This window comes from Prinia subflava, chromosome 1 (genome assembly GCF_021018805.1).
Source record: "Prinia subflava isolate CZ2003 ecotype Zambia chromosome 1, Cam_Psub_1.2, whole genome shotgun sequence".
In the NCBI taxonomy this organism is placed as follows: Eukaryota; Metazoa; Chordata; class Aves; order Passeriformes; family Cisticolidae; genus Prinia; species Prinia subflava.
The window spans coordinates 42,218,182-42,239,132 of NC_086247.1; the positions used below are offsets into that span (position 1 = coordinate 42,218,182).

At 37.1% G+C, this 20,951-nt stretch overlaps 1 protein-coding gene across 2 annotated transcripts in view; it reads right to left on the minus strand.

The window, feature by feature from the left end:
- Positions 1-6,512: 6,512 nt before the first annotated feature.
- UBE2V2 (ubiquitin conjugating enzyme E2 V2) overlaps positions 6,513-20,951 on the minus strand; it is a 30,079-nt gene continuing 15,640 nt past the window's right edge. For both annotated transcript variants that reach the window (XM_063394455.1, XM_063394446.1), the window contains exons 2-4: positions 16,333-16,478; positions 12,994-13,119; positions 6,513-7,380 (exon numbers count right to left, since the gene is read on the minus strand). In XM_063394455.1, the coding sequence (XP_063250525.1) occupies positions 7,234-7,380; positions 12,994-13,119; positions 16,333-16,478 (419 nt within the window). In that variant the 3' untranslated portion in view covers positions 6,513-7,233. The remainder of the gene's footprint in view (positions 7,381-12,993; positions 13,120-16,332; positions 16,479-20,951) is intronic.

Sequence of the window (20,951 nt, forward strand, 5' to 3'; positions counted from 1 at the left end):
GAGCCACAGAGCTCTTTGTTCCACTCCCAAGCATCTTCCATGCAAGCCATGGGACTCTTTGTAAAAGGGTGATGGCCAAATAAGAGGGTGCACAGATACTGGCACAGCTCTCTCTTCCTTAGTAAACAGAAGTAGGCTGAGCCAGGCTGCCTGCAGTTAGAACCTGGAAAGTAGCTCCCTTGAAACTAGAAAGATCAGCAAACGATTGAACCTCTGCTACTTGGTGATCTGAGTGCCAGGCAAGGTGTATTGCACAGCAGAAACGCAGCTACCATGTATCAGCAGCTGGCCATTCCAAAAACCAGTTTTGGGCTAGCTCATCTAACTCTTCTCCCAAACAACTGGGAAGGAACAACACAATTTTATTTGCCTAAATGCTTTGTAAGTGTAAGAGTATGTGCATGCATGCATCATATGTGTTCTTTATCCCTTATAAGACCAGGATGAAATAACCCCAACTAATACTATGAAAATACAAAGTAAAAGTTGCTAAATTAGAAGACAGAGCAAATAAGAACTACCACCAAATGGCAGTAGAGATATACCATTAATTTAATACTATGACATTTGACATTTTTCCACTTGTCTTTACATAGTACAGACATAAATCAGATTCCAGCTATTACACACAAAAGCGTCTACCATAGAACTCTAATTCTTGCTACTGTTTTACTGAAGGCCTCTGACTCGAGCACAAGTTACTGGTCACCCCTCTATCTAGATAGCTCTATAATGTAACTTTAACTATAGTGGCAAGCATATAAAAAAACAGGCAAATACTTAGTTTGCATCTCAGTTTTAAGCAGACAGAGAACCACGTACTTTTTTAATGGTTCAGGAGTTGCATATACTTAAATGATAAGAATTTCTTCCCTCTCCACTGCCCTTCTGTCTTCAACCACAGGCTTGTTTGGTGCAGTACATGTGATCTGTCCATCTGTCAAGTAAAGCAGTGCACCGTTCTTGTTGGCTTCAGTTTTAATACTAGAATCATACAGATATTACAGGATCATACAATCACAGAAGTACAATAAAGGATTAGAGGCTGCAAGTTAATGTTGTTAACACTGCAGGAGTAACAAATCAATTCCAAACAAGTCCAAAGGTAAAAGTGAAGAGGTTTTGAAATGCCAGAAGAAATCATTTCCACTCTAAGGAACACGAGCAGTTCAGAATATATTTTTCAACAGATTGAAAGCAGGGTGATAGAACAAAGAGCTTCTGAAGCAGTACTCTGTTCACAGCATCCCACTCCAGAGATCAAAACCCATTACACTACTAATTGAGGTGACACTCAAAGACTTCAAATAATGTTTAATGCACAATCTGAATGACAGCTCAAGGAAGCAAATAATTATCACAGTTATTGAACAAAGATATAAAGGCCTTGTTAACTACAAACATCATGGCTATCAACTTTCATTTCATATTATTTTGGTATTTCAGAGTTACAGCATTTAAGGAATGAAAGTATAGTACTAACTTGGCATGAGAATTTTCCTATAAACGCAATGACTCATACATATTAGGCTGACTTAAAGGACATAGACACTGAAACATTTTCTGATAACGCTGTAATAAATCTCACGTAGTGCAACAGGTTAGTAGTATCATGATGCAGTAAGTTTTATCTTCAAATCTTCAGAGAAAAAAAATATGTACATATGACAGGAAATCATTTCAGAAAACACAACCCAAGATGACTATGACCATCTCCACAAATCCTCAAATTGTGATGTTGTGGCAAAGAGTTATTTTAGATTTCTCAGAAGCAGACAGTACCAGAGTTCAAACTGCAACATACCTCCCAGAGATGGGAAATAACGCTCTCTCCCAAAACTGCAGCCGCGCAAACAACAAACACTTGAGGAATCTGTCGGCCAGAAAAGGTCAGGGCTGTTGGCAATTTCCAAATACCATTAGAAAAGCAGAGCGTTCAGTACAGACTTTTCTCAGAATAGTATTGACTCTCTTAACTACACGCACACACTTAAACCCAAAACTGCCGAACCAACCACTTAGATGGATGTGGAAACTAAAGAGCCACCTGCCACCATCACACACTTCCATGCTTTTGGTTTACACAGCTCCTCACTGTGGCAAGTTCTGCCAAAACTTAAAGAGAAACAAAGTCATCTCAACCTGCTATACTTCACCACAATGTTTCAACAATTGTATGCAGGAATATTCTATCTTTAAAAAGTGAAAGAGATGAAAAGAATTGGGCTAAGTCCAGTGAGGCTGGCTTTAAGGAGTTACAAACACTACATCATTTCCCAAAGCCATTCTGTGAAGCTGAACTCTCACTCCCATATTAACCCAATCTTCATGATGCTGGAAGATCTGCTAGAAACACACTCTTCCATATCTTCATGACAACTTCACAGCTCTGCTGTTTAAGTTGCTCTCATCCTAATTGAAACAACTCTTATTTCTATGGCAATTGAAAAAATACAGAAAATTCTTCATGTGCTATTTTCAAGTCAAGTAAGAGATGTGTTTACCTCTACCAGGTTTCTTCTTTTCTTGAGAATTTTTAATGGAAATTGCAGAGGGAAATCAAACTCTTCCTCCCTTCCTTTGTCATTTCTGCATGCTTAAAAATAATAATAACATGATATTATAATAATAGTAATATTAAAATTGAAACAGCCAACATGTTAAATCAGCATACCTACAAATCTGTAGCAATCAGCAGGGAGCAGAGTGGGAACAAGCACAAACCAGCTTAGGAAAACCTTCATAGTATGACTGCACAGCCATTCCTTCAGTACTTCTGATTTAACAAATATATAGTTTGGGGTTTCCTATCCCAAACTATATAGTTTATAGATTATAAAGCCATGTTTACATTTAATCCATACTGCTTACATTAAAAGCAGAAGGTTGGGATGCTGCTGTTAAGAAATGGTGAAAAATCATAAATTAGAAAACACAAATTTTATGAAGAGATCTAAAACACTGGTTATGTGTGCATTATCTCAACATCTTCCATTAAGTTACCTATTTATACTGTTTGTCGCTAATATAAATATTTTCTTAATATTTGTCACTATTTTAAAATGGTAAAGACTAAAAAATGTTACAGAATTGCTTGAATATGGAAATGCAACTTGACAGTTGGCTTATGTGTATTTTAAAGAACAGAATTGATTGTACATAAACTTACAGCTATTTACAAATTGAGCTGAAAGTATATAACCATTTAGTAAAACAAAAAAAAAAATCAAAAACAAAAAGCCAACAGCATTATAAACCACTATGACCACCATAATAATAACGCCATGGTAATATAAGAAGTTATTTTGTAGGGAGTTTTTTAAAGCATCAAGTATGTTATTTTTATACTTCCAGCATTACATCCTTCATACTTTAGCCCATGATCAGTTGAGTATTCAAGAGAAAATGTACAGCACATTGATTCAGGGAATAAGGCAATCCGCAGAACAAGAAACATAAAAAAACCATCTCTCACAATTGTTTCAACAGAGAGTTAAAACAGATGGATTAACAAGTTTTAAAGCTTTTTTCTTTATTTATTATCATTATTATTAAATAAAGACTACAGTCATCTTCCTCCAATACCTCCCACCTCATAAATCTTTCAAGTTTCACAAAGAGTTCTGAACACATTATTTAGAAACATTGACGAGAAACATATTTTGTCCCACTGCTTCAGATCTGGAATGTTACTCACATAAAAGACCAACAGGAGTTTTAAATCGTCTTTCTTTGGTACAGTAACACATATTCAGACTTGCTTAGCCAGTTTGCTCCTCCTCTAGCAGTTGAAATCAGCCACACTAAGGCAATCTGTTTTCATCATCTAGAGGCCAGAATCAAAGCAAGTAGTAGTCAGATATCCTGTCTCTGCAACAGGACAATTATCTGGTGGCCTATTAAGTATGCCTTCTGCATCGAAAGAGAGCATAAGAAGTGTAACAAATATTTTTAGGCCTTGAGTTGTTGTCCCAAAAGCGAATAAATAGCTACAAACTCACCATATAAGTAACCATGTAAAACACAAACACTTGTGTAAATTATACAGTTGTTACCATTATAGATCATCAGCTGTCATAATATGCACTAGAATTTTTCTTTAGGTATCCCTTATACAGTAACAAACATCTAGGAGGAATGTGCATTATTATTTGATAATAGTTGAGGGATGCACTGCTGACTCTGTCTTGCTTGGTGAAAAGTATTCTCAGCTTGCCTTCAGGAAGAGGAGAGCAATCACGGTCATTGGTAACTTCACACCTTGCAACGTTTTCTGTACTTTATTATCTATGAGTAAGGCACATAATTTGTAATGTGGCTATTTCCATAGCTTGCCCATTGTATCTTAAGGTTTAACAAAGTATGAATCATACCATCTTTGGCTTTTTTTCTTTGCTTCATAGAAAATGTATCCCTGCCTTGAACAACCAAAACACAAGAACTTTGGCAATGGTTCAGAGCACAAAGTCAGTTTAAATCACAGCCAATAACCACCAATACGAAAAGAATTATGTATTTAGAGCTTTTCCACTTTGTCCCTCACTCAATTGGCTTCAAATGGTGCTCTGCTTTGCAAGATGTTCAAATATGGGTTTGGGGGAAAAAAAACCACACATTTGGTAACAATGGCAAATTCAAACCTTGAATACCAAAAGAATATAACACAAATTACATACTCATGAGAGGAAAATTAAAATTCTGTCATCTAAGTGGGCTACCTAAGGAAACCATAAGAATATGAAAAAGCAGATTTGAAGTAAACACTGGTCAGACATAGACACTTGCAAAATGTAACTTTTCTGGAGGAGAGTAAACACAGTGCTTCAAAATCTTCTTCAGGTAGTAAGAGTTTTGAGAAGGCTCTGAACTTCATGCAATAGTTGAAGACATTTTAAAATTTCATCATTAATTACTTAAGACTTGTCCCAGTGTGAGCACAATTGAAAACCAACACACCTAAGATCACTGCAGGAATATCTTTATAGTCATCCATGTATTACATACTCCAGTGTCAGAGATCAGCTCAACTCGCTCCAGAACCGATTTTTCCTTCTGCAGAATGTATCTGTTTAGAGCTGGATATGCAGATTCTCACCAATACAAATGGACAGACTATTACATGATCACCTTGCACCACACAGAACCATGTGAACAGGCTCTTCTTGATGCTCTGTGAATAAGCCAGTCTCTTAAATTATGTTACCAACCAAATAATAGTCTACAAACATTCTCGCAATAGTTTGTGTTGTAATCGTCCCAAAAAGTCACATCTCAGAACTGTACAGTTCCATTATTTTAATTGATTAAATATAGATTAGCAGAGTTAGTGTAAGAAAGAAGATTTAATGGCATCAAAATCATTCAAATTAAAACAAGGAAAAAAATGTTGCAATGCACTTCAGCCAAACTATCACAAATGATATGTTATATAAATACAGACACGAGGTAGCTGGCAGCTATAAATCAACCAATACTGGAAGTGCCCAATTTATCTAAAAAGCATAAATTGACATATATAAATCAAACCTTTCCATTAAAAAAAATACCTAGCTTATTGCTTTTCACTGTTTACATCAGAAACAGGCAAAAGGCTTATCAAAGAAAGTTACCTAGCTGTTGATGGCTTTTGATTATATCCACTTTTTCAAAAGAACCACTAAATAAAACTTTGAATGCAAACAGCTGACTCACTCCCAATGTTACATATTCTCACCAAAATAAACAAAGGTTTGCATTCTCCAAGGTGAGGGGCAGGGAAAGAAGGCATAATATCCAAAAGAATAGCATTAAGTATTTGCTTATGAGAAATCAGTAACAGAAATAAAACCAGTGTTCCCACCAGACAGAATACATTGAAAAAACAGACTAAGGACTGCAGAAAAGGCAGAAAGCTTCTAGCTATGAACACAGTGGCATCACAGCAAATGATTCATGTTAAGCAGATGGAAATATGATCTGTAGCACAGGTGTGATTTTTAGTAAAGCTTCCTGAAGTTTCTTTTTTGTGTGTTTCAGAAAAGGCAAAAGCAGAACAGACAAGAAAAAAAAGGCAACATAAAAGAGGAAAATATGCAAGAAAGCAAGACAAAGGACTGAGAAGTAGGACAGACTTCAGCAATGTGATCTGAAAACTGCTTAGAGGTCTAGTAAGCAAAGTGAAAGTTATGCTCATTTCTTGAAAGAATCTGGAGGGGAAGTAAAGGGAAGATGGTTAGGCACGGGGGGGTTGTTTTTATTTTGGGGTTGGTTTGGTGTTTGTGGGGTTTTTAAAATATATTTATATACACACACACAGAGTGCAAGTTTGTCGAAAGAAATGATACTACAGATGACAGAACTTACTCCCCTGCAACATATGGAATATCTTGACCTCTCAAGTAAACCAAGCATACAGAAGTGATAAGAACAAAAGGTGCACGTAACACCAGCAGCAATATGTTTGGTTTTCCACTACTTCTGCCAGTTACTGTACATATATTACATGACTATTATAGAAATGGCACAGCCTCAGACACTTTCCACATTTTATTTACATTTTAAGACTAACTTTAATCTCAATCACATATCCATACATTTCCTTTGTTTCACTAAAACTTAAATGCATGGTTTATTAGAACAAAGACTGTAAACAAATATTTGCCATGTCCAATACATGTAACACAGGAGCTGCTTAACAGAAATTAATCCCCCCATTTTATAAATACAGGTATCAAAACAATCCTGAACATACTTTGTGACACTACTAGTAGTCGGCACCCACACCCTTGCAAAATTAAACAAGATGAGCAACGGTATTCACTGTACCTGCTACCTCAAAACAAATTTAACTGCAGCTCTTTTACTAAGCAAGATGGATAAAGCATGCCATTTATATTCTGCCTCTCCAGAAATTATTTTCAGTAACATATATTATTCCACAGCAATCTGACACTTTCTGTCATGCTTTCATCTTGTAAAACCTGAATTCCAATTATAGGCTATTTCAGGCTTATGCTTAAATGACAGTGCCTCAATAAGAGAAAAAAAAATAATTGTGCTGCCTTTTTCTCCCATAGTGCCTGAAAGAAAAGATATTGGGCATACATATATTATATATATTCTTACAAATGTCCAGGTCATGTATACCAGCTGAAATTCTTTAATGTGTGGGTGTTTGCATTGTGAGATTTAATCAAGACATTACATGAGTAGAAGGTTGTTGTTTTAAGACAGAAGTTTGAGAATCAGCTAAAATTAATTATTGTAAGTTTGTCCCTCTGGAGGTTGTGGAAGCTTCATATTTTCTTTGGACATCATTAGACGTCTTAGCTCTTGAAGTACAACTTTAATGCTATATGAATTTTGCCATTTTGCTAACACTGGTATGCTCCGTGCATCCACCTGGAAAAAGAAGAGAGAAATCTAATTTATGACGGAACACAAAACTTCTACATAAGTAATTATTATTGACCTAATTGCTCTCAGAAACAGTCTAAGCATCCCCTGACACCTTCTCTGTGGAATAAAGTCCCTGTATTTCTAAAATATTTTAAGGAAAACAACCACATACTTACACACAGATACAGATTCTGCAATAAAATCCATGCAGGTGGACCCTTCCATCTGTGCTGCTACTTACATTAGTGAGAGGGAAAGGAGGAGGAGAGGAGGACATCAGCAAACTGTTCACTGTAAACCTGGAGCTGCTAAATCTCACAAAATTTATAGTTTTTTTCAAATTACTCCCAAAAAAGAAACAATCACCTTCACAATGCTAATATATGCACCTGGGTGTTCCTCAGTTCTTTAGAAGAACCTGCCACACAAGAGTCTGTAAGTCCACCTTTCTAGAGGAACATTCCCCTTATTATTCCTTTGCTACAACTATTGTTAGTGATTTCTTTCACATCAATATTACATGGTGCTTCTGATACATCTAGAGCTACTACATGTACTAAGCAATGTCTTGAAATACTAAAATAACCGATTTTTAATGCTTGGACATTTCCTAGCTCTTTGCATCCTTCTCACAGTAAGTCATCTTACGGAGCTGTGAAGATTACTGTACATCACTTACCAACTGGAATATGAACTGAAAGGAAAGGACATGGGACTTCTCCTATGCGTTTATAAAACCTGTGGGACAATTTACACAATTATATTATAACAGGGAGGTTTCCATAGGAAAGTCAGCAATTGAAAGTCATCCTGGGAATTGTTTTGGCAGCAGGTTAGGTCCCAGCTCCTGCATGGAGGAACTTAAGAACACAGAGGGGCCTACAGCTGTGCAAGTGCAAAGCAGGCCCTGGGGCAGGAACAGGGCTATTGCATGCTACTGGATTCCTTTGGTAGAACTGCAGCCCACATGGCTACACGAGTGCTGGAAACCACTGTTTTATGATTTAGGCAGCATAAAACATCAAGAAGTTTCTTGTCCCATCTTAATTAGGGCAAGCTGAAAGAAAAAAAGACCTGGAATCAGAAATAAGAATGTTAACACAGATGTTTTATTTCAAGATTATTGAAGTGAGGCTGTCTATTTTCAGAAAACCAGATGAGACTAAGCCTTTTTGTAGGAGAAAACTGAGGCCAAGGTTTAACAACATGCTGACTTGGGCAGCAATACTATCCTAAGAAACTTCTGTTCCTTCTCTTGTTCCTTTAACAGTGCTACAGCCTATTAGCTCAGGTAAACCATGTACAGGGAAATATTTCCTGAACTGAACTGACAGAACCCACACAGTTTAAAACACTGTCTTGGAAAGAAGTCCCTAAGCAGGATCCTTGACCTTATTTACAGCTCAGCACTTAAAAGCATTTCTTTTCACACTGTGTTATGCTCCGAGTTGGGAACCCCTTAAGTCAGTAGAGCTGCCAACAACAGTGTATCATTAAACTGCAGTACGAATGGCAGTCAGATTACTTAATAATTATTGCAAACATTTGATAAAAAAAACTCCATCAAAAGAAAAGTTCTATTATGCAGCAACATCACGCCAGTTTAAAATGCATGAGTGCATTATGAGCTAATACAGAAAGGTTTTGAAAGTTAGCACTGGTGAAATCATCACTGTAATTCCTCTACTATTACTACTTTTTTGAAGAGGGGGTTGGGTTAACATGGTAGATAGGAGGCAAAATGGCTGGAAAGGAAGTTGCTCTGGGACTACAAAAATTAACATCTATCTTCAGTCTGGAAATTCTGCTTTCACATCATCTTTCTTCTCCTTATTTCTCCTCAATTTTGCCTTTGTCGGCTCCCTCAGGTCTGGATGTTTGCCTCAATCACAGCACACAGCAGCCAGTCACCACTGCTCTTCAAATAATGTAGCTCTACAAAGACTGGAAGATGAGAGCTGATCACTCAAGAATAAGCTCTTCCTGCTTTTCTTTTTTGCTGGGAATTTGCAACAAAAAAACTCACACACTGCAAACTCTGCTTTAACATTGCTATGAATGTTTTCTGACTAAAGACTACTGCAACGTGACATTTTTGTTGCTTGTTTATCTCAAGTCTCTTTTCTGCAAGTCACCAACTTCTTTCATAACATCTTGCAGTAAAGATTTTGGCTCTGTTTTCTGTCTTGCAGAATTGATTTCCAAGTTAGTGCATAATAAACTGATTTTATGAAGAACAATGATAAGACATTTAAAGACACTTAAGAGAGTGACACAAACTACATTCAAATCACACAAAAGCATTAAGTAATATTCAAATGCACACCCTGGAACACAGAGGGAGACATTTCAAGGTCACATAAAAGCTAGTAAAACTGCAAACTGCAATCTGAAGACTATTTAACTGGGAGGGTACACCACTGTGGAACCTTGAACAATAGCAAGAGAAGCAATATATAAAATGCATTATTTTTTTCTAAACAGTTGAAAATTAAACCGATTATTTTACACAATGATGCAAAGCATTCAGTGTTTACAATGTTCCAAGTAACTTCGGCAAGTAGCAAATGTCTACAGCAAACATACTCAAGGAAGTAACTGGACAGCTGACAGATTTACAGCTGAGAGTCCCAAGTGATGTAAAAGGAAACAAGTATTTCCAGCTGTAAATGGTATCTAAATGAACAGAAATGATTGCAAATCCTGCAAGACAGACTGCTGAGGAGCAGCCACAGGAGCTATCACAGATGCAAAAATCAGACAACCTCAAAAGAAAATGGGGAAACAAACAGCACATTAGAATGAAACCTGTCTTTTATCAATATGGGATACGTAAGTCTCCAAGAGAAAGGACCCTGTAGCATTACAAATGACAATCCAAAGTTTTACAACAGTGATGCACATAAAAGCATTTTGTCCAGCTCTACACAAGTACTTGGACTAGTTTTTCTGACCTTAGGAATCTAATTCTGTTTACAAATACAGCAACTCCATAGGTAAATTAAAAAGAAATCACCCACAAAAAACTAACTTGCAGATAAGAAAAGAAAGACAATTTAACATGGTGCCTCAGAGCACCTAAATCTTCTGAGATAAAATATTCCTGAACAAGTTCTCTCCTCTCCTGCACTATATTTACTAAAAGGTGATTCCTGAAGATATGCTGCTGCCAGAAAAGTTACTTACAAATTCGTCTCTCACAGAATAATCAAACAAAAAAATCAATTAAGTTGTAGCTGTCAGTACTGATAAATTCATTACACACATGCCTGTTTCATGTGAAGTGTAAAGGAATTTTTAAGTCAAGAAAGTTGAGAACCCCCTGTATGTTCTCATACAGGGCAGTATGAGAACAAATTCCTTAGATCCCTAGTAACTGCATTTATCCATCTTTCCCCTCCACCACTTACACTCTAACTCAACAGAAATTATTACCCTTTAAAACTCCCAGTGTGGGCCCTACTTTTCCACAGATGTTAACTGGCACACAAGCCTACCTTAACAACATTACAAATGTTTTGAGTATAACCTGCTAAGATAGAACAATTTCAGCTTCTGTTTGCCTCAGGTCTCTTTTTGGCAAGTCACAACTTCTTCCTGACATCTATAAGCAATGTGACCAAAAGCTGGCCACATGTCAAAAGCCAGGGTGCCTGCAGAAGTGCAGATAGCAGAGGAAGTCTGCAGATGAAACCCTGCCATTAATTCAAAGAATGCAGCAAGCCAGTTATGATCTATTAAATGAAAGGTGACCAGACAGTAGAACAGCTTGGAAGAAACATGAAGGAACTATCAGGAAGCAGCAATATTAACTGCTCCAGGATGCTGAACATGCCCCCACTGTTTATTTCACGGTTTCCCTAATGACCACAAAGACAAAATAAGATAAAATGCAAGACACTGAGACAATGGGCACATTAAAAATTACATAATAAATGTGGTTTAAATTAATCACTTATGAAAATTCTTTTCACAAAAAATAATATTTATTCCTATTTAAATCCATTAAAAAGAAGTTATGCACTTGCCTAGCAAATCCTCCATAAGATACACAAGTTTATCCAATGATGGTTTGATGGAAGGTTATTAACTTATTAAAATCAATTTTTCCTGTAGCAATGACTCAGTTTGAACAGTGCTTTTAAAACGACCAGGCAGATTTCCTGTCACACTAGTCACCCTGCTCCTTAGCAAGCTGATCGAGTGTAGACTTTTCCAAACACAGGCTCCAACTTACTGGCTTCGGGAAACAGGAGCCTTCAGGCTCTGCTAGTCTAAGGTCCTGCTTCTGAAAACCAACATCTATACCTTGAGGTATGCAGAGATGAAGCCATGAGAGCATACTTCTGCACTGAATCACAATAAATATATGTTCCTATGGTACCAGGAAGAGGTATGAAAATCATCTTCCAAACATACTATAAGCAGTACTTTAGCTTCTCACAGCTTGTCAGTAAACACACACCCTTAGACAACAAACCACATCTGTGATTAAGGGCATGATAACATTGCAGATAGCAATTTTAACAGGATCTTCAGGTACAGTAAGATTGCTAGCTACATGAAAGTATTTTCAGAGTAATTTTAGATTATTTCTGAAGCATTAGCGCACTAGCTTTGGATGACCAACCGGAACACTACTCTGCAACCTGCAACAGCTCAAAAGATCCCCTGAGAACCTCTTCCCTTGCTACAGTCATTGAGACACCTGAGCTTCACAGTTCAGTACTGTTAATTACAGAAATCCAAGTCCATCCTTCTTTTAAATTTTACAAATTATTTAAAATCCAAAGATGCTAATGTACCCTTAGGTATTACCTTAACTCAATTACTCTGCATTTGCTAAAGACAAATGTACACACAAATGTGACTGTGTTTCCTGATGATACATGCACACACCCCTGAAAATGCAAGCCAGCTCACACCTCCTCTCCTCGAGCAGGGGCACCTCGCTTGCTCAGCAGTATTTAAGCGCCTGGTGAGTAACAGAGTAACAAACTTTCTTGAGCTGCTGCCACAGCTTGTGTCTGTGAACTCATCCCACCCTAACTGCAGGATCAGTAAATTGATCTTTAAAATGCAAGTGATTACCAGCAATATCAAAAGGTCTTAAGACTGAAGCTCAGAATCACCTTGGATTTGAGTAAATCCAGTATAAAGGAAACAAGAGTATAACCACACCAGTTCATTATAGCTAATACATCCAGAGTGAGTCTCATCAGGAATAACCTCCTTTTTTAATTAGTGGAAACAGAGAGAGTTCATAATATTCCTGCTACAATATGAAATTAATCCCCTTTTATAAGAGTATTATGAGGGAAAAACCTACACACAGCTTAAGCACTTATTGTTTTCATGTTCAAAACTAAAACCTTCATCTTCATTTAAAAGAGACAATGGTCTCAATATTATAAAGAATGTTTATCTCATTGTAAGCCACAAAAAGCCACAAAGACTTGAAGTAGTAGGCCACCAAAATTCAACTTAAATCTGTGTTTATATTATAAAAATTAAATACAAAAGCTCTGTCCAACGTGCATATACCTCACCTGATTTTCACAGAAATATTTTTTAGTATAAATTAACAACATGGTTGATCTTACCATTTCAACTTACCATTCCATTGGAATTATTTATTCCATTCATATTAATTTTAGTTACAAATCTAACTGTAGGAGGTGCTTCTGGGTATTTAGGTCCACACTCTACTTTCAGACTGTATATTCTGTTTTCATAGTTTGTCTAGAAAACAAAAAGACAGACTAATGCATTTTACTGAAAGGTAAATATTAATAAATTTTTCAAAACAGAGCAAAGGCAAGAGGAGTAATGATTAAGAAATACGAAATAAACCTAAATTTGTTAAAATGTGTACCAACTGAAGGTCTTGGATTACCGACTGATTTTCACTGTTTTGGTTATATTGATTATTTCATGATTATGCATAAATTACACTGCTTATTGACTACACCATACACAAGTTTTAATACAATTCTGGTTTTAAGTCACATTTTCCTCATCCTTTCTATCCATCTGCATGCTCAAAATAACAGTGACACAGTACAGGACAAGAGAAATCAATTAGCTTTAGGAAAATTACCACCTTCTCCTATAATGAAATACCTAACACTGTAAAAAAATTGGAAATGGAGAAAGATGGAAATGCTTACAACTCAACAGTTAAGACACAGCCAAAATCAAAATAAAAATATAACCTGCAAAAGAAACATACTCTGGAAGTTGTTTGCACAACAGAAAATATCTGAAATTTCTGCAGCTGAGAATTACTTGGTTTACTGGAGGATTTGAGCTTGAACAGTAAAGTGACTGCTAGTTGGCACATGTCATTCCAAAGTGACCATGGAACAGATAATTCTAAGTGCAACTATACTTTGAGAAAGCCACATTAGAATTAGATCTGGTTCTATTTTTTTTAGTCTTGTCAAACAGGCCATACCAAGGATCAGTGCTTTCCTGGTCACTGATGCACATACCTCTGTGTTCCAAAAGGAAGATGAACTCCGTTTCTACACCTGCCTTTGCACAGGCACAACAGGTAGAGCCAACATGAACAAAAAAGCAGTAACATGCCTCTCAACTTTCCAGAACTAGCATCTTTAACCTGTTCTGTATCAGTCACCTATCGCTCTCCCAGTATATGTCACTCTCCAACACATAGCCAAGTTATCAAACAACAATGTAGTCTGTGGTTAATTAAAACACGGGATGAAAACAGGACTGCTGAAGCACCCGAACTGTGCACCATAATTTTTGAGCAGGCACAGAGACTGAACAGAAAGTGGGTCAGAACAAAACAAAGCAAGACAAAAGGTTTTCTATTATTCTTTCCCATTACTGTGAGTGTAAATTAGGCACTGGACAAGGTTGCCCAGGGAGGCTGTGGATGCTCAACCCTGGCAGTGTTCAAGGACAGATCAGATGAGGTCCTGAGCAATCTGGTCTAGAGGGAGGTGTCCCTGCCCATGGCAGGGGTGATGGGACAAGAGGATCCTTCAGGACCCTTCCAACCCTTAACATTCTGATCCTATGAGTAAAAGCTAAAGGCCAGACAAAAGCCATCTTGTCCTGCTACAGGTAACATAGCTGGTAGCACAGCAAAAAACCACAGTAACTAAAATTCTTATTATTCATTAAGCCAAAACAACTCACTTCCCCAGATGTTGTCAGCTATAGTGAAAATAGGCCAAAATGTATATAACTCTGCTCACAACTCTGGAAAATCCCAAGAACAGCACTCGTTCTCATTCCCTTATTCATATCCAGGTGGCTTCTCAATTTTGCTCAATTCACCAAGTCATTGTTTTACTGCAAGCCAGGCATCCCTGGCCAGTTTCCAAAAAAAAACCCCTAAAATCCCATTTTCTGGAAGTCAGAAAAATGTTTCTTTAATCCAAGACAAATCTTACCCGCCTCTGTTGCTGTTGGGTCACCTTTCAAATGGAGCAAGAAAAAAAAATGATAAGCAGTTTTTCTGCAAAACTGCAGAGAAGCCACATATGAGAAGAACTTCATGGACAGTATTAGCAACTTTCTCCATGTTTTGCCTAACTGCACCACCTACTTAATTCAGCCAATTCCAAAAACCACTCATCTACAGACCCTGAAACTAAATATGCAATTCTTCTCAAGGTGCTGTCACTGGTTTGGGAGTTGGTGGCTTCCACTTTCTACAGTCACTACACATTGCAAGTCATTCTATCTGCAAGGCTGCATGCCTCTGAAACAGCACAAGATATATTATTTGCATGCACTCTTTATTATAAAATAAATAAAATCACAGAGCTACAAATTGACCAGGAGTAAAAGTGTATCCCAAGCTGACTTGAATACTTTTTTTTTTAAACACATGGGACCTTACGTAACAGTATTATACACATCATAATCTCTTTTCAAAGATGCGTAGTAGTGTACCTTAGGTTGAACAAGAAAGCAGCCACAGGCGGTTCTGGAGGGTTTTTGGAGGGCCAGGGACATCCTATGACAGCTACGTCAAATTTTCAAGTTTTTATCCCAACACACTAGACTACAAGCTTTCTTCAAAATGTACTCAAACACTGATTCCACAGAAGCTAATACTGAAAGCATACAGTAATTATGATTACATTTTAAATGTGGTGTCTCCCAACTGTACCCAAATCTTAGGAGCTCAGCAAAGTCATTCTGGCGTTCAAAGCAGCCTACTCCAAGTGGCAACAGACTTCCAAAAGCAACTTGAATTACACTGAATCTATCTCTGAACTCTCCTACTATGTAAGACATTATTTTCACTGAGGCAGAGTTCTGATCTCTGCCTTGGACAGTTCATTCCAGAAGCCCTGGAGCACCAAGGGAATACAAGACAGTTCTCATTCTAGCAGTGGAAGAGGTGCTAACTTGAGGCTACCTAGATATTTAAAGGTCTCAGTTACACAGCCATCTTTTTCATCATACTGTAACTTATGAGAAAGCATGCAGTAAGTCAACTGAAGATGTCTCCACTCACATCTGATGTGGCTGATACACACAAGAGGTAATTACTTCTCTTGCAAGTTGTATCAGTCTAAGTGACGTTCTACAGAACTTCAAAGGTCAGAAGGACTAGAAGTGATTAAAAGCTGCTATATTTATGTACGTTTTAACTGAAATTCTAACACTATTATACTGAAAGACTATCAGTGTACACTTACGTTCAGTAACAGTGGAAATACAGAATTAATATAAACATAACTCAGTAAAATGGGTCTCAAATCACAACTGGCTTTTATAGACAGCTGCAGAAACAGGGGAGGCTAGCCTGAAACACTTACATGCCAGAAAGTGAGGAATTATACACTATTTCTACAATTTCATACATTGCATTTTAACTAATCCCTTTACACTGCAGAACAGTAACATGTTTTTGCATTTTGCATTGCTTAAAAACTTAACAAAAATATTTCATTTCATCACACTTACCCTTGGTGGCCCAATAATCATTCCTGTCCATCTGGTGAGTGTCATATCTTCATCATCTTCAAGGCCCCAGCTTACTGTACCATCACCTACTCCCTTCTGCCCTTCTTCAAGTTCTTCCAACAAGCGAAAATTACGAGGTACTTTAACTAGAGAAAATGGAATAATGTAATTAATACTGCTCACATTAAGGAAAGGCAAACAACTTCATTGCTTTTATATGTTACACACTGGAAACTGCTGAATATATTTTCCAAGTCAAACAAATATTGCCTGCACAAATTTATTTAGCACTCTAATTGCTCTGAAGCAACTAACTGCTTCACTGGAAGTTAATTACCACCAAGTAATACCAACACAAGCCATAAACCAGAAGATAGGAGAGCTCTCTTTAGTCTTTTGTTCAAATTCTCCTTCCCAAGCACAATACTGTTTAGATCCAGCACATTTCAAAATCAATTGACTGTCTATGAAGTTCTAATCAACCAGAATCCACATAAAAATCAATATGGTAAATTTACTCCAAAATATAATTAAAGAATGTAACATTTAACACAGATTTTCCTAATAAATGTCAACTGTAAGACTGAGTTATTTTCACTTGATTTCACATGCTTTTAAAAAAACCCAACAAAAGACGAATATCTGAAAACAAATTGAAAATCAAGTCTTTTTAATCTAGTGATTAACACTGCCACTTGCCAGAGGAGAAAAAAAAATAAGCACAGAAGCATTGATTAAATTGTTAAAGAGCAATAAAGATGTATTCACAACAGAATACAAAGATGAACTGACCTTAGAGAGCCAACTAACAGTCACTAACCAAACTGTAATTACAGGATTTTCATTATTATTCAGGAAAAAAGGCAGATATTGATAGATATTAAACAACTGGATGCTCAATTGCTTCACAGCATCAAAGCTCCTATGGTACTTCAGCACTGAGGGAAGAAAGGTAATTAACATTTGTGCATGCAATCATGGAACACTTTTATTTTCAAATAAAATATGCACAATGATGTAGTAACAATACTAATAATACCATAAAACTTCCACTTACTTACAGCTGCTTATATACTTATTTTTTCTTATAGCTTCTTACAACTATAGTGTTATCACTAGAGATCCTTTCCTGTACTGTAAGAGTCCAGGTGCTCCATAAACTAAAAATTAAGACTGGGTACACATGATGTTATTAGCAAGTTTGAAAAAGATGAAGGTCAAAGAAAACTGTTTTGCATATCACTTACTCAGGTTTGCCTATCACTGTAATTTCAGGTTGTACATTAACCTAGTCTGTACTCCAAGCAGTCTCTATGCAAGAAACAAAAAGTTTTAATATACTGCAATATTATTTAGTCAGATAATAGATGTAGATATATAGACCAGTATAGATACACATACCTTTTAGCAACTCTTCTAACAGCTTACCTTGCAGAACTATACCCTCTCTTAACCAGCGTTTAAAACTTTTTTTTTTAAATAACACAGACTAGGGAGAGGCTTCTAAAAACTGCAGACACTATTGTCTCCAAATTGGTCAAACTCCCAGGGAAAAGCCTTATGGGGACAGTGGAAGGAAATTAAGTCATTCATGTGTGACCTCACCTTCCGTTCTGCCTTGGTACTGCCACTCATCTGAGCCCATACTGAGCTCCTTCAGCTTGCTAACTGAGCAGAGAGTTACACATTTTGGCCAGTCTTCTCACAGCTTAACAAACCAGCCCAGGCAGCACATATACTGAAAGCAACAGCAGAGTACATCAAGAAGCAGATCACATCTCAATCTTTTGACATAGAGCTTTTTTAAAACCTTAACTGAAATGCATTTTGCCATTCCCCTGGTCCCATTCTGATCTGTGATAAACACTAAGTCTGCATGCTTACACGTCTAATTCTGACTAGAGATGAGCACTGACAATCACACTTCAACCACAAAGTTTTTACTCCACATTCATAAATGCTCTGGAGTTGAGTCTGCCAAACCACAATGACAAACTTCTACTCTGCATCACATGACTGAATAGATTCTCATTGGTATGTGCAGTCTCAAATAAAAAAATCCCACAACAACCTCCACCCACAAACCCCAGGTACTTTAACATTCACACATTACTTTAGGCTTCACCAGTAGCTTAAATCCGCCATTTCTCAGAACTTCTGCTCTGACTGCAGAAATTCTGAGTCACAGTTTAGCTCTTTAAAAAGAACATAAAAGATGGTACCAAACAGGATTTAAGTTCATTTCTGATTCCGTGCTATCAACTTTCAGCACAGCTGAGATGACCCAGCTGCTCATTGTCCTGATGTTCCATGCTTTCTCCCAGAATTCTGTTGCTCTTGCACAAACCAGGCTCCTCTATTAGCCAAATTGTCACACTAATTTAGCAAAAAAGCTGTTTTTCCTTCAGGCAAAAATCAAATCCAACCAGTTAATCAACTGAATGGACTCAGAAAAAAAGAACAACAAATGTCAGAGCTGTGTCTCTCAGTGCCTTCGTTTGCAAAACCATGAGGATAGTGTGAGAATAAAGTAGCTTTTTGTGATAAAAAGCCACTGCACTGACTCAGCTGTATCGTAAAATTATACCCAACACATTAAACTGTAGGAGATGACATTTACTAGAAAATAACAACTGCTTATGATGAGCTGACCTGTGTTCATCACATTTTTTCCATCATATTATCTGTGTTCACTGGTTCCCATAACTGCCCAAGGGGAGCAGTGAAGGACTTGGGAAACCTCCAGAGCAGCTCCAGAAAATAATTTAGATCTGCTCTGAAAAGAGACAACAACATCTGAGAGCAAGTGCCAGGCTCCCCACACTAAAATTCTTATCACTGCTAGAACTAAGTAGCAAAATATTGTTCTGAAGTTAGAAATAAGAGTAAAAAACCCTTGTGTTAAAAAAAAAATCCACAATAACCCAAACAAGAAACCCAACACACACAAAACCCTGTCAATAACAACAAAACTCCCCCCCAACCCAAACCCACTAAACTGCTTCTATGTCCCTGGCATATATGATTCATGTTTCATCATCAATACTTCAAACTTTAAGTGAAGTAATTACTGAATGTTTTAATAGAAAACTATTATTGGTACAAGCGACACAGAATACCTTAAATATTAACACAGTGGATTTAGAAGAACAAACAAAAACCAAACAAAGAACCTAACAAAAAAACTCTGCTTACTGTAATTTGTAATTACAGACTTAGAAACTTCCAGCAAAATTAACTGGAATTAAATACTACCTTGAGCACCCACTCTTGCCCTTGTGCAGGAGTGCACTCAACATGCTTGCTTTGATCATGCTGTAACCTTCACACAAAACAAATTCACCTAGCTCGAAGAACGGAACACAGGTACAAGATTGTGCCATCTTCCCAGTAAAAAACAACAAGAACTTCTAAAAGTCCAGTCAAGGATGATCTGGATTTTCTGGAAATTAAATTTGCTCCCAGTATAAATAGAAAGTAAAAAAATTCTTCTTATCGTATTTCAGAAGGCACACTCTAAACTGCATGTTAATAGTGAATATATAACTTACAGTTTTATCTCTAATCAAGACAATGCAATTCATCAAATATTTGCTAAAAACTTTGAAATATTCCTGATCAAATTTGAGTAAGAATCATTATTTCATTTACAGAATTTGGACAATGAAACAACAACATTTTTCTGTTCTCATGTGCAGCTCATTAGCAATATGGAATTACAGAAACCAGCACCATTATTCAGCTGACTACCAGAACCTCAGGTGTTCCCCCCAACGCCACTGGCTGATGGCACCACTAAGCAGCTTCAGACAGACACAGACAGGTTGGTTTTACTCTCTGTAACAGGCACTCTTCAGCTAAAACCCAGTACTTCCAAATGAAGGGGATTAAAGCCGTCGATTTTATCACTGGCAGAGCTGTAGGCATGGCAAATTCCCCTCAGCAGGCTGTGATTTACGGCTCAACACAACACTGCACTCAGCACAGCTCCCTGCAATGATGGACTAAGGCTCTGCATGTGAAAACATACACGGGTTCATCCAGACTAAGAAAACAAAATGCAAAAGCAACATTCTCCACCCAGCCTCTCTTCACTGTGTCTGCAAAGATCACCTCACTGTGGATTTTACTGACAAATAGCCTCCTGACACCCCGGCCCAAAAACTGCCACAGGAACTGCCAAACAACGTTTACCAAATTCTCGTGAACAGTTGAACTAAACATATTTTGCTTAAACAAACAAACAAAACATCATTCACGCTTACATATGCCAATAGTTTTTAATTTAAAAATTTAATCATGAAACTCGACTACAGAGATCTGTGAAATTATTGCTGAATTTAATACCCTGGAATTAGAAGAGAATGAAAGAAGACTCAGTAAACAAATTTAAGCATGAGGGTCTACTTTCATATTTATGGAGCTACTTCAGACATTACATTCTAAATCACCAGGTTAACAGAAATAAAAAACACACTACCAAAAGGATGAGTCAGGAAAAACTTAATATCTATGCTTTTATCCAGAATCTGCATAACCTGAAAAAAAATCAGGAAAGAAAATAAAAAGGAATCCTCAGTGTCCATTAGTAGCACCAACAACTTTCACTACAGTAATAA